The 14,058-nt window shown below is 38.0% G+C and overlaps 1 protein-coding gene across 1 annotated transcript in view; it reads right to left on the bottom strand.

Moving 5' to 3' along the window:
- The window catches only part of LOC136857712 (dihydrolipoyl dehydrogenase, mitochondrial), a 132,937-nt gene that overhangs the window by 99,019 nt on the left and 19,860 nt on the right, over positions 1 to 14,058 (bottom strand). The window contains exons 4-6 of the mRNA XM_067136584.2: positions 7,006 to 7,106; positions 4,322 to 4,465; positions 4,146 to 4,247 (exon numbers count right to left, since the gene is read on the bottom strand). Of these exons, the coding sequence (XP_066992685.1) occupies positions 4,146 to 4,247; positions 4,322 to 4,465; positions 7,006 to 7,106 (347 nt within the window). The remainder of the gene's footprint in view (positions 1 to 4,145; positions 4,248 to 4,321; positions 4,466 to 7,005; positions 7,107 to 14,058) is intronic.

Below are 14,058 nucleotides of genomic sequence, written 5' to 3'. Positions count from 1 at the left end.
TAATAACTAGCGTATGTTACGAGTTGTACTTCCGAATGTAATACATAGTGATTGGAAGCATTCTTTGGATAACTGCGGCTATTGAAAGCCATACATTTATTTTTAAGTGTATTTCATGCTTGTTCTCTACATTTATCACATCAAGATTTACCTAAACAGCTGTAATTGGGATAAGAGAGACCGCATTGTTTAGGTTAGGTATGCTACTACGTGCCCGAATATATTGAAGTTCCACAATGGAAAGAATAAAAACAACTAACAGGAAAGCTTGTTGCATTTATGGATCATAGGATATTAACTTCATGGTTTTGATCTGTATTGAATTGTGATCACAATAATAATTAATAAATTAATGTCGTAATGGTCCACCTTTTCAATACTATAATATGAATATTATTGAATTACATTACTAAACAAATGTACAAACACACAACTGACATTAAAATCTGGGATGAACGATGCGTAAAATTTGGAAAATAAATTAGGCTTTAAATTCTTAGCATCAGGAGTACGCTCATCATCCAGACTCTTTTTTGCATTAAAATTCATATAATTGTTAGTTCCATCACTGCTAATCATTACAATTTCAATTGCAAAACGGGAACTGGTAAATGTTGATTCTGCAGTCAGAATAGTCAGTTTTAGTTACTCACGTCATTCGTTTCATCTCATTAACTCATCTGATGAGGTTGATGTCAGGAAGGGCATGCGGTCGTAAAAAGTCGCTACGAAGATTTGTCTCACTTCATACTCGACCCCGTACAGAAAAGTGATAAGGGTATCGTATTATGCAATATTAATATAAAAGAACGTAATGGCAGTTATTTGTGTCTGTCAGTTAAGCAGTAGGCCTACCACACAGTAAACCTGATCATTGCTTTCATTTGAATTATCATCATCTTGTGCTGCAAACTAAACTGCTACCAGCGTGTCGTCATTCCAAATGACATCTTCACGGCAATCGTTAGTATTCGAGATCCGGTCTTTTTGATGTCCATGTTTTATTTAACGTAGTGTTTAGCAGTGCTACGCTTGAGTCTTTTTAATCATTCCAAAGTGATCAAGTCTTTAAACATTTGTTAATATTCTCACTTTCATTTTATTCTTTGACCAACAAGCACATAACTTGTTTATATTTTTAAGCATTGCATTTTTACATCTTATTAATGTCACTTATTACTGAGGGTTTATTATATGTACTACATACTTTTATATCTTTGTTCACACAACCTGTTTCAGCCGATGATGGTGTCCATAGACACCGAAACCGGTACTGAATTTTTAAAAATGTGATTATATTAATAACATATTATGTATTGAAAAAAGGTGGATCAATTAAATTTCGCTGTATTGTATGTTATCTCCTTGCAATACGGATCAGATATGAAGTTTTTAATGTTGAATGATTCCTATTGTTGGTTTTGAAAACTACTTTCACATCATGCTTTTTAAAGACGTTGGTGACTTTGTAAAGATAGAAAGGGATGAGTTGTTTTGTTTGTTTCTCTTTTTTCAAAGTGGTAGAGGGGCAATATCTATATTTATTTATTTTTATTATAAATTTTATTATAAATATTTATATTTATTTCTTTTGCATGTGAAGCAATGTTTGTCTCTTGGATTTTTTTTTTGGGGGGGGGGGGGTTAATTTTATCTTATCTGTGACATCATCTGGTGTAAGGCCAGTTTCCTTCAGATCCTCTCTTATTCCTCTGATCCATCTGCACCCTGTTGTGGTATTTTTTTGAGGCAATATAATAATGTACCAGCTGTTTCAGAAGTTACGAATCCTGCATTCTCATGTGTCCAAAGGATCCCAGTCTCCTTTAACACATAGTATCAGGAAGGGGTTCCAACTCTTTGCACATGATTTTGTTAGGTATTATCTGTCTCTGTCCGTCCTTCTGATATTTTTTCTTGATCCAGGTTCTTCCAATTGTTCTTTCGATCTTCTGTAGTCTGTCAGTCTTTGATTGTTCTTTGAGGTGAAAGAGAGTCTTTGCTGCCTGTGTTGCTTCCGGTTTTAAAACTGTGTTGTTGTGTTTTAGTGTGTATGGATCGGTATGATAGGGTTCTTATTTTAGAGGTCCCAAGTTAAATTTTGTGTTTTTGCTAGCTTGTTTTTTCTAATTTGGATTGAGGATTTTTCATTTAGGTTGTCTGTTTTTACTTCTGCTAGGTATTCAAATTGGGTGACAATTTTCACTTTATTACCATTTATGCTTATTTCCTTTAACGGTGTTAGTTTTTGGAACATAATTTCTGTCTTTTCGAATGATATTTTAAGGCCAATTCTAGTTGCAATGTTTTGAAGTTCTGATATCTGCAATTTAGCCTTGTCTAACTCAGTTGCTAGTAATGCTAAGTCATTGGTGAAACCAAGGCAGTTTGTTTAGATTTTCCTGCTTTTTTTTTGGAGACATTTCTAAAACCACTTCCTCATTACCATTTCTAGAGCACAGTTGAACAGTAGGAGTGAGAGTCCATCTCCCTGGTGTAGTCACATTTCGCTGCAGAGAGAGTTTTCACCACGTGAACTTCACTTCTGACTTGGTGTTTGTGGGGGGTCAATTTTATCATATTTATTCATTTGGAGTATAGTCCAATGTGTCTGAGAATTTTTAGTAGAGATTCCCTGTGGATGCAATCGTATACTTTTTTGAAGTTTATAAATATTTTCACCATATCTCTTTCTTCTCCTGTTGTAATCCATTATTAGCTTGAGACTCACGATCTGGTCAGGACAACTCCTCTAAAAAAACCTCCTTGGTATTCCCCCAGTTATTCCCTTGCAAGCTGTGACCTGATTCTGTTAACCCTTTCCCATGGACTATCTTTGATTCACTGTCTGGAGAAACCTAGAGTAATAATTTGCTTGTCAGGTATAGTTGTGGAGTACCTTCACCAAATAATTTATTCTGTAAAAACCACTGAAGATATCACCTTCAAATTTGTAATAATGGAAAATACACTATAGTTTTTCTAAAATGATACAATGATATCACCTAATTACACGCACGAAACCCCCCCCCCCGTTTGGAATGATACATCAAGAAGAATCCAATATAGTGCATAATGTTAAATTGTTTATTCTTAAAGTTAGTCTGAATTGCTCGACCTGATGGGGCTCTTATTTTCTCGGTAATGCAGAGTAGGCAGGAATTCACCCTAAACCCCCCAATTTATTTCATTTTCGGGATCCGTCGGACAAAGATATTTAGATAGCAAATCATTCTTCCTCTGGGACATACAAATTATAAACTATTTTTCACTGAATGGGATTGGAAGATAAATTGACATTAGTTGGAATATTATGCAATTATGCAGAGGCCCATAGTCCGAAACAGAATTAACTGGAGGATTAAAATTGATAATTAGTTTTTGTCAAAGTAGGCCTAGTATTTTAGGAGACTGTACCTGAATGAACATTTCCTGTCCTGTGCCGTATTCCGATTTCCCTCTCTGTCCCAACTGCTTCACACACCATTTTTATTATCATACCTACAACTGCAAACTCACTACCATAGCATTCGTCAACATATTAGTCTAATTTGTAACAAATATCCTCTGCACTCAATTGGTTATATGCAGCCATGTTGCTGCAATGTGTTTACATTCAGTCACTGTCTGTTCTAAGAAAACGAATAAAAGAACACTTTATTTTAGTATTCCATGCATGCCAATTGTATCTAGGAAGCATAGGGAATTCACTGGTTCCAAGAAGTTATATGTTTAGCAGACAGATGGCAGAGGAAGTTGGTTTGAAAGTTTAGTACGCTTTACTACGCAATCCACGGGAGACAATGTGCGACTCCAGTACACTTTACTACGCAACCCATGGGAAAGAGTTCAGGATGATTCTTGAAAAGATTTTGTATGTAAAGTGAGATTTTCCTGTTGTTGTTAAGGTCTGTTTTGTCAGCTTTTCTGTGTAGTGGGTGGATGATCATATCTGAACATATATAAAAGTACATGCACTTTGCATACAAATCTGGGCTCTAAATACAAGAAGAAAGTTTTATAACTCTTAATCAATTCATCAAACATGAGGAAAAATATTTTATCATATGACGAAATGAAAAATAAGAAATTTACCAATAGATTGTGGTACCATTCCACTACTTGTTCTACAATATAATGCTTACCAGCTCCAGCCCGATAACTCCAGCACCAATAAGAACCAACCTCTTTGGTACAGCTGAGAGAGAGAGTGCACCAGTCGAAGAGACAATACTTTTCTCATCAATCTGAAATGATCATTTTACACACATTATCACAACCAAAATGTTATCAAAATATATCATTGTCTTAAACACCTTACCTCAATTCCTGGGAAAGGTGTAACTTCAGAACCTGTAGCAATCATGATATTTTTTGTTTTCACAACTTCTTTTGAGCCATCTGCTTTCAAAGCAGTTACTTCATTAGTTCCTGTAATTTTTCCATGGGCGTTTATCAAGGTTACCTATGATGACAGAAGAGTCACATAAGTACAAAATGAGAGGAAAAACCCACAAGAATGTACCAGATAAAAGCACAGTAGAAACATGCAAATTGAGACACCACTTAAGTAGTTCTCAAATTATATAAACCAATACTTTTATTCCTCCATAAATTTTTCTTGTCGAGCCATACTTCATACTACTTTTACCCAAAATACAAGGAATCATACACAACATTTAAAAAAGAAGAAGAAAAAAACAGTAAATTATATTCAATAACTAAGGTCAGCAAGGATTTTGTAGAAAAAAAGACTTGAAGTATTACAATCTGACAGAAATGTTAGACAATGCCAAAAATTGCAATCTAATACCTTGGAACTTCAGAGATAAATGCAGCAAGTATGATATGATAAACAGATGACGATACTCCTTTCTGTAATGGGCTAGCACCATTACTGTCAACAGCCCCACATATTTAACCCCACCAGCCCTGATGGGCCTTAGCCTACCAAGCGACCACTGCCCAGCCCGAAGGCCTGCAGATTACGTGTTGATGCATAGCCAGCGCGATAAATCCTCTTGGCCATTACTCTTGGCTTTCTAGACCAAGGTTACCATCTCGCCATCCGATGGCTCCTCAATTGTAATCGAGTCAACCTCGAACCAGCCCTCAGGCCCAGACCTGGCCGGGAATCAAACCAGGGCCTCTGGGTGCGATGCAGGCATGCTAACACTGCACCACGGGGCCAGCCACACACATTCAGTGTATGAAATGTCTACTACTACTACTATGGTTGAGGTGTAAGTACAAGCAGAAATTCTGTACCTAATCTGATATCAAGAGGTACATGGCAGTCAAAAAAAGAGTGTCAGTTAAGAATAACAAAACTGGAGCAGGTAGACTGTTTCAGGTATCAGTACTTAGGTTGTGTATCCTTTAACACGTTGAGTGCCAAGCGACCCCATATGGGTACGTGAGAGTAGTCAAGTTTTTGAACTTCACGTCCCCATATGGGGTCGTACGTTCGTTCTAGATCGAGAACTGGGTTGCGCAGTAAGTATGTGATTCGAAGCTGTATAAGTTATCTTCCTGCTATCTGCTGGTCGTCTATTTAAGTACGTGCATAGTCCACCTTCCATTCCTCAATTCCTGTTTTGGCGCGACCCCATATGGGTACGTCAAGAGTGCTTTGTAGGGTGACAAAATCATTGTCTATCTCGCGCACGGATTGCTTATGTAAGTGTGCAGTTCTGTGAGTTTCCTTTTCTTTTTTTATATCGTTACCTGTAAATTGAGGGGTAAAATACTTAGTGCAGATAGTCTGGACGATATATCGAACAAGTCGGACAATGATGTAAACGAAGTACTGTATATAGTTACAGTGATTTTGAACCCAGTACAGAGCAAATAGCGATCTCACACATTCTTCCATATTGATGAATTAGAGACTTCAGCATACACATCCCCACTGTATTCTGGGTTTCCAAGCCAGCTGTTGCAACAGTTATGACCGTCTTCAACAACATAGTCACTGGTTTCCCATGTTGCACAATTATCGCTGCTAGGTTCTCTTACTCAAATGAAATACAAATAAAATTATATTCTTATTTAATATTCCGTAACAACGAATTCTTCTTATAATACTATTTTGTTACATCCTAATTAACCAAATTTACATGATTTTTCACTATTTTATATAAATACACTTTATACGAAAATGTCCTAACCTAAAATCGAAAGATCGTCATTTACAAACATTTCCTGGCCTAACATCGGGGATCCTACTTTTTACGTCTCCGTATGAACAAGCTAACACATCTCGCATAATCAACAGCATAAAACTCGTCCCTGCAAAGGAAAAGGTATGAATGACCGAGCGTCGGGACAGTAACTACTGTATAAGTACGACCCCATATGGGTGCGCGTGTACGTGTACAGTTCGTAATGACCAATACGACCCCATATGGGGTCGCAATATTTTATCTAATACGCATAATAAGTTGACCTAATATATCATAAATGCATCCTCATTTGAGTGATCATTTGCTTGGTTAAGCCTGTCAACGTTTTGGCACCAGGGAGTAACTTGATGTTACTAGCTCACGGCACTCGACGGCAATCCTATGAAATTCGGGCTGGCACTCAACGTGTTAATACTGTCAATACTATGGAAGATATTGAATCAAAGTGTAAGAAAATTAATGCAGCAAGTATTTTACAGTTACCAATGATATCCCTTCAGAAATGCTTGCAAACTGAAGAAGAAAGGTTATAACAGTCAAAATGTAATGTATACATATTCTAATCAAAAGTCTTGTCTATTCACTAGTAATACCAAAATGCCCATACACCATCTAACAAGACATGCATCAGCGAAACACTGAGTGTTTTAAGTGTTTTACATGCATTAATATTAAATTTTCAAGCATACGCCTAACCAGTTAGTGATTACTCTAGCACTGTGCTTTCCTTGGACGATATACAGTAACAGAAGACTGTTGACACAGAGGTACAGAAATATAAATGACTCAATAAATTAAAATAACTAATAAAGTTCATTACCTTGTTTTGTTTAAATAAATGAACGATGCCTCCAGTTAAAGCTTTCACAGCAGTAGATTTTGCATCCATAAGTTTACCCAAGTTGAGTGTGATATTTGAAGCTAAAAATGAAGTAAACCACCATATTCTGATCAACATTTGTTACAAAAACAAAACAATATGCACATTTCTCCACAGCTGCAACACAAGACAATTAGAAATTGACCTTCCATAGATCATAAGAGGAAGACACTTTTAATGCTAATGAATCCCAATCGTTGGAGGCAACTTTCATTTTCTTACAATACAGTCTTCTTCATTAATTATTTTCATGCTGGAATATAAATGCTTTCAATCTCTCATGGGTAAAAATGTGTCAGTCCTATAGGTAGTAAAATTGTAACTAAGATTCAAGTAGATTGCAGACATCTATAGCTTTGCTCATCGGTCTACTACAGCAGATACAATGGTCATCAAATCATTCACCATCATCCATTTACAACAAGCATCAATAAGCAATGAAGAATACATTCTGAACAGATGATGACTGTCCTCTGCAACTGAAGACTTCAGGGGTAAATAATGACAACAAAAATTTTGCAAGTTCTGAGATATAAAGGAATGAATTTTCACAAAATATTTACTCCTAAAATTTGTAACCTTTGAAACATCTTACTCAATACAATGGTACATGTAATCCTTCTTTATAACATCCTGGAGAAAAAAAATGCATACAGAACCAGTATTAGAGGTAATTAGAGTATATTAAACACTGAATGTGCCTGTCAATTTTAGGGTTGTAACTGTTTACATGCAATACTGATAAAGTAGTGAACAACAGACAATACAAGAAAACATCTATTTCTGAAGTTCTGGCTGAAGTGCTTTGTTTACCACCTAGGAAAGGAAGAAAAATGTTTAATGTAGACTATTATGTTTAATAAAATTAACAAATTTAGGGAATAAATAACAATGTTATTGCTTTTACGTCCCACTAACTACTTTTATGGTTTTCGGATACACAAGTATCACCGGAGTGAGCCAGGATCGACCCCACCAACTTGAGCTCAGGAGACCAACACACTACTGCCTACACTACCCAGCCTGGCATGTTAAAGAAATTACAGTACGGTTTTTGTAAATTTCACATGATGCAATGAAAACAGTTAGTAGTATGCGTTATTATGATTTGATGATAATAATAATAATAATAATAATAATAATAATAATAATAATAATAATAATAATACTTTTGCAAAAGGTATTTTATATCACAACATAAATAGTTATTACCCGACCAAGGCGAGTGGAGTCCTGTACAGCACAGCGCCACTAGTAACGAACATGACGTAATCGCAGTACAGTCAGCCAACAAGAACAATTGTAGCACCAACCAAGACCAACTACAATACTCAGACCTGAAGGTAGGTTTCGATTAGCAGCAATATGGCCATGAACGCGGGTCATGCATAGGTTGTATGTGATCGCGGTCACGAGCTTAAAGTAATAATTTGTGAAATAATTATTTCGAGTCTGCTTGTGATCATTCTTAGTCATTTTCAATACTGATAAAGACTTATTTGATGTATTTGAGTCGCCAGGTGCTTTTACATGGAAGGTTAATTATTTCGTGTTTGCATGTAGTGCCGTATAGGTTAAGTATATTTTTATCAGTGTATTTGAGTGATGGTGTTATAGAATGCAGTGTACATTATATTAGATTAGCATGGATCGATCACGTTGTGTACTTCTCCGTAAGTAAAAAATCGGCAAATCTTTGGGTGTTTCTGCCCTAATCGAAGGATAAGGATTTCTAGAGAAATAGATTTGGTGCATTCATAGCAAGAATTTTAGTGCAGATAATGAAACTGTTGTGTGCATAAACATTTGACTCTTAAGTTCATTGTCAAAAAAAAAAAAAAAATATCGTTAAGAATAGTGAACAAGTAGTGAACAGAAACAAAATTCAGGAAACTCAATCGTCAAAAGTTACCAGTGTTTAGCCCAGAGTGCGGCATGGGTTCATCAGTTGGATACCGCACCTTTTCCAAGACACTGGCCGGCTAGCATGCCGGTAGCGACACCACTGCAAGCCATAAATGTGATAAGCACAATGCAGTGCTGACATACTAGGGGAGAATTGCATCTCCACTTGCTATATTGCCCTCCCGGGCTAGCATGACCAAAACATGGCTTCCGATTGAGATAGCTAGAAACAAAATTCAGGAAACTCAATTGTCAAAAGTTACCAGTGTTTAGCCCAGAGTGCGGCATAGGCTCATCAGTTGGATACCGCACCTTTTCCAAGACACTGGCCGGCTAGCACGCCGATAGCGACACCACTGCAAGCCATACATGTGATAAGCACAATGCAGTGCCAACGTACTAGGGGAGAATTGCATCTCCACTTGCTATATTGCCCTCCCGGGCTAGCATGACCAAAATATGGCTTCCGATATAGCACACTATCCCACAGCACACTGCCAAACCCGTATATATACGTTATAGAACACCGTGCCTCGTCGGCCAAACCCGTATATATACGTTTTGGTTAGGTTTGTACTTCACCGATCTCACAAATGATCTCGATATAGTGTTATGCTTTGAGATTCCATGGAAATGCTCAAAGAAGTTCTGCACGGCAGATATACCACTCCATTTCACGTGTTTTGAAAGTGTTCTGGTGTTATTTCAGCATCGTTGGAGTGGAACATCTTTCCCGCTTACGTGTAGCCATCATGGTGTCTTGAAGTATACATTCATTTCTTGTTTACGAAGAAATTGAATGTTTCCTCATAAATAGTGATTCTGGAGTGCTATATTTTGATAACAAAGATGCAGAATATCTAAGTGACGATACTGAACTACAAAAAAATGTGAGACAAAGTAGTAATGATGAATCTCATGCAGAATTGTCACCCCTTTCTCAGATATATTGCTTTTTTGATATTACCAGTTCTTGGATCAACAATTTTAAATTATATTTCACTAATAGTATCTTCGAGTGGAGTAGCCGCGCGTATTAACATGCTACGGCTATGGAGCGAAGCTCTGCACTCGGCAGGCGAGTGGGTTCGAACCCCACCGTCAGCTGTCCCGGGAATGTTTTTTTTCTTTTTGCACTCCCAAGCAAATGTCGAGACAGTTCCTATTCGTAAGCCACAGCCGACTCCTTCCCCTTCCTTACCCAGTTCCATTCACAATCATTCATTTCATATTCATTATATTCTCAACTGAGATTTGCATCGGGAAGGGCATCCGGCCGTAAAAATATGGTGTAAAACATAATCTCACTTCATCCCCGACACCGTATTGGGCTGCTGGGTTAAGGGGATGATACGCATTCCATTAATAATATCAGTAAATACGTATCTGTAAAAGTGCTCCTTCCTTAAAAAAAGAACGGCCCAGAGGGATCGCCCGCTCATCAAAATTCGGCAGTGAAAAGGTTAAAGAATATATTTTGTTTAGTATCAAATACAATTAATTGTTTTATTTCAATGGTAGATCAGATAACCTTAAACTTTAATTGAGAAACCAAATGACATGTCCTTTTCCCAGAACCTATATGTTATGCTGTCAAAGTAAGCTTATTACCCTACACCCTAGAGATATTCAAGATTCTCATTCTATTATCGTTACATTTATTTGTAGCTGGCGCCCATCAACAATTGTATGTGTAAGTAATCAGGTAAGTAATAAGTGAGACTACATAGTCCAACGATTGAGTATTTTATTTCATGAATATTTTAATTCTGTTTCATTTAAAATCAAGTCAGCAATCACAGCGGATCAGTTCCGAAGGAATCTGGAAAATCCCCTGCTAATTTGGAAAGACCGTTTAGGGGAATATGGCTTGCACCTTAACATCACTCAAACAGAGTATGTGCAATGTGACTTGCAGACTGCTGATACTACCTGCATCGACGGGCAAGACCTAGTTAAAGCCAACCATTTTAAATACCTTAGATCACTCATCACCTCAGACGGAAAGACATTACCAGACACTCGAGCACGAGTAAATGCTACATGGCTGAAGTGGTGTCAGGTCACTAGTGTGTATGTGAAAAGAAAATTCTCACCCGCCTGAAACGTAAAGTCTACAAATTCATGGTCCGACCAGTTGCACTCTATGGGTCGGAATGTTGGCCTACAACTAAGAAGCATGAACAGTATGGAGATGAAAATGTTACATTGGTCACTGGGTCTTAGAAGACTGGACAATGTCAGAAATGAAGATGTCCAAAGGCGATTGGGAGCGGCACCTATCCCATAGAAGATGCAAGAAGCACGACTTAGATGGTATGGTCATGTCGTCCGAAGCCCTGCAGACTCAATGATACACACAGCCCTCCAATTTGATCTTGGAGGTCTCGATCCCGAGGTCGTCCCAAGAAGCAATGATTCGACTACATCAAGGAATGATATAAATGTTGATTCCCATAGGGAACCTGAAATATTTTGCCTCCACGGAATGCACTACCCATGTGTCTTGGTGGGTGTGCTATTTACCAACTGATGAGCACACTGGGGCGAATCACTGGCAACCAGAAAGGAGTCAGCTGGAAAATTTATAATGTCCAAAAACGGACCAAGTACTTTGGTATTATATCAAGGAAGACATGAATCTTGTAGGCATCATGAAGCTGACACCTTTGACCGCAGAAAGTGGAGGATGGCATGTTTAATAGCAGATCCTACACCAATGCAGGACTAAACGCTAGGAAAGGAGAAGACGACACAGATAGGTCTTATGGCGACGGTGAGATAGGAAAGGGCTAGGAGTGGGAAGGGAGCAGCCATGGTTTCATTAAGGAACAGCCCTAGCATTTGCCTGGTGTGAAAATGGGAAACCACGGAAAACCATCATCAGGGCTGCTGACAGTGGGGTTTGAACCCACTATCCTCCGAATGCAAGCTCACAGCTGTGCGCCCCTAACTGTACGTCCAGCCTGCTTGGTATACACACTAGTAATTTTACATACCTCCACAAAAGGTTGGCGTCAGGAAGGGCATCCAGCCGTAAAACAGGGCTAAATCCACATGTGCAACACAATCGCACCTGCATTCCCACAAGTGTGGGGGGGAAAGCGGAAGAAGAGGAGGAAGAAAAAGACTGGTCCTGAAGGCTATGTGTCATTCCCTGTGTCTTGTGCTTGAGCATTGGGCCTGTTTCAGTCAAACATACACAAAGCAGGGGAAATACAGTATTTTACTGCTGTGTGTGGAATTTATGAAGTGTTTATTGTAGATGCCCCCCCCCAAACCCCATGGCACTACAGCCCTTGAAGGGCCTTGGCCTACCAAGCGACCTGCAGATTACGAAGTGTCATGTGGTCAGCACGACGAATCCTCTCAGCCGTTATTCTTGGCTTTCTAGACCGGAGCTGCCATCTCACCGTCAGATAGCTCCTCAATTCTAATCATGTAGGCAAAGTGGACCTCGAACCAGCCCTCAGGTCCAGGTAAAAATGCCTGACCTGGCTGGGAATCAAACCCAGGGCCTCCATGTCCCCTTCATTATAAGTTTATAAACAATTACGTTAAACAATATAGTGGTACTCATCGGGTTGAAATAAGTTTAAAAAAATGATCAGAATGAGGTTGTAACCTATCACAGGAACTTTTCTTTTAAAGGATTTCTGTCATAAATACTCAATTACGTCCTCGGCTTTTAATGTAATTTACACTTAGCCACAACCATCGGTGTAATTTGAGCATTTCGATTGGGGTGGGGGTAAGAATTACCAGAGAGTCCCTGGGCTTCACTTTTGAGAGCAATTTGTGACCACAAAATTATTCCTAATATTCTCCATCTTTTCTTTTAATATTATATATAATAATTTTAATTTAATAAATAAACCTCTGTAAAGTAAAGGATGTTCACAAAGAATTAAAAGCAGGTCTAATTCAAATGTATTTGCTACTTGGCCTGTTCTTATCCATAAAAGTAAGAATAAAGCCGACAACATGAACAAAAAACAGAACTTGTCTTTATCTTATATAATCTGATCACATCATATTTTTACACAAAATGAAGTCTTTTAAGTTCAATTAAAGTAAATTACTTACATGCAAGAACGGCAGATTTTTGTTGGATATATTTCTTATTTGTATCTTCCATTTGGTTCAATGAGCAAACATTAAACAGAGTAACGAAAAACGTTCTTATAAATTATTTCTATGTAATATTACAAAAATTTTGTTTCCTTCAAAATATTGTAGGGGACAACTTCCACCCTTTGCCACCCTGGAATTATGCTATGACCACAACAGCTAAGCAGGGTAACGCTCTTGTTTCGATGTCATGGCCTGTTTGTATGTCACTGTATGACGATTCTCCTTATATCCTTTTTGAACTACCCTACAATCAACTGATCGTGATGTTGGTCTCTCCTTGCAACATGGATGAAGTGGCACTATTTGCACCATATGATTATTAGGCCTAATGCTCTAAGATTTCAGATAATGGTCTTTAATTTTGCACTAGTGATTCTATAATGCATATTTTCATTTTTTTGTCATTTGACAGCCATGCCCCGTTGTTTATGTGACCACTGATAACATGGCGAACGTTCGTTCAATTAGCTTCAGTCAGGCAGCACTTCTACCTCTCTCTGTTATTCTAGCTCGTTGGTTGAGGCAGCATATCATCTAACCAGACTATACGGTATATCCGTGCGTTGCGCGTACATCACAGCGCTAGTTCACATTCTTTCCGCGGATCCACTCGCCTTGGTCGGGTAATACAACCAACATTCAGAACCACAATCATGGTAAACAACACAGCTACTAGCCATCTGGAAAACGTTTCTGCTCACTATTTTCTGATGAACTTTCATCATCCAGGATTTCAGTGTAATCAGGATCAACTATCATCTCAGACAATAATATCTTCATCTTCAGTGTTTTGTTTACCATTTTCTTTAGAAGAAAGCACTTCTTCAGGAACATGTACTACTTGGAAATGTGGATTGTGATAGTTTACTGCAGATATGTGGCTTGTTATGAAAATGAAGCTGAATTGTGCTGCCATTTCTTGCTAAATCAACTAACTTATTGAAAAAAAAGAAA

The sequence above is a fragment of the Anabrus simplex genome, chromosome 1 (genome assembly GCF_040414725.1).
Source record: "Anabrus simplex isolate iqAnaSimp1 chromosome 1, ASM4041472v1, whole genome shotgun sequence".
In the NCBI taxonomy this organism is placed as follows: Eukaryota; Metazoa; Arthropoda; class Insecta; order Orthoptera; family Tettigoniidae; genus Anabrus; species Anabrus simplex.
Note: the sequence above shows the minus strand (reverse complement) of the source record. Positions and strands in the feature narration are given on the sequence as shown.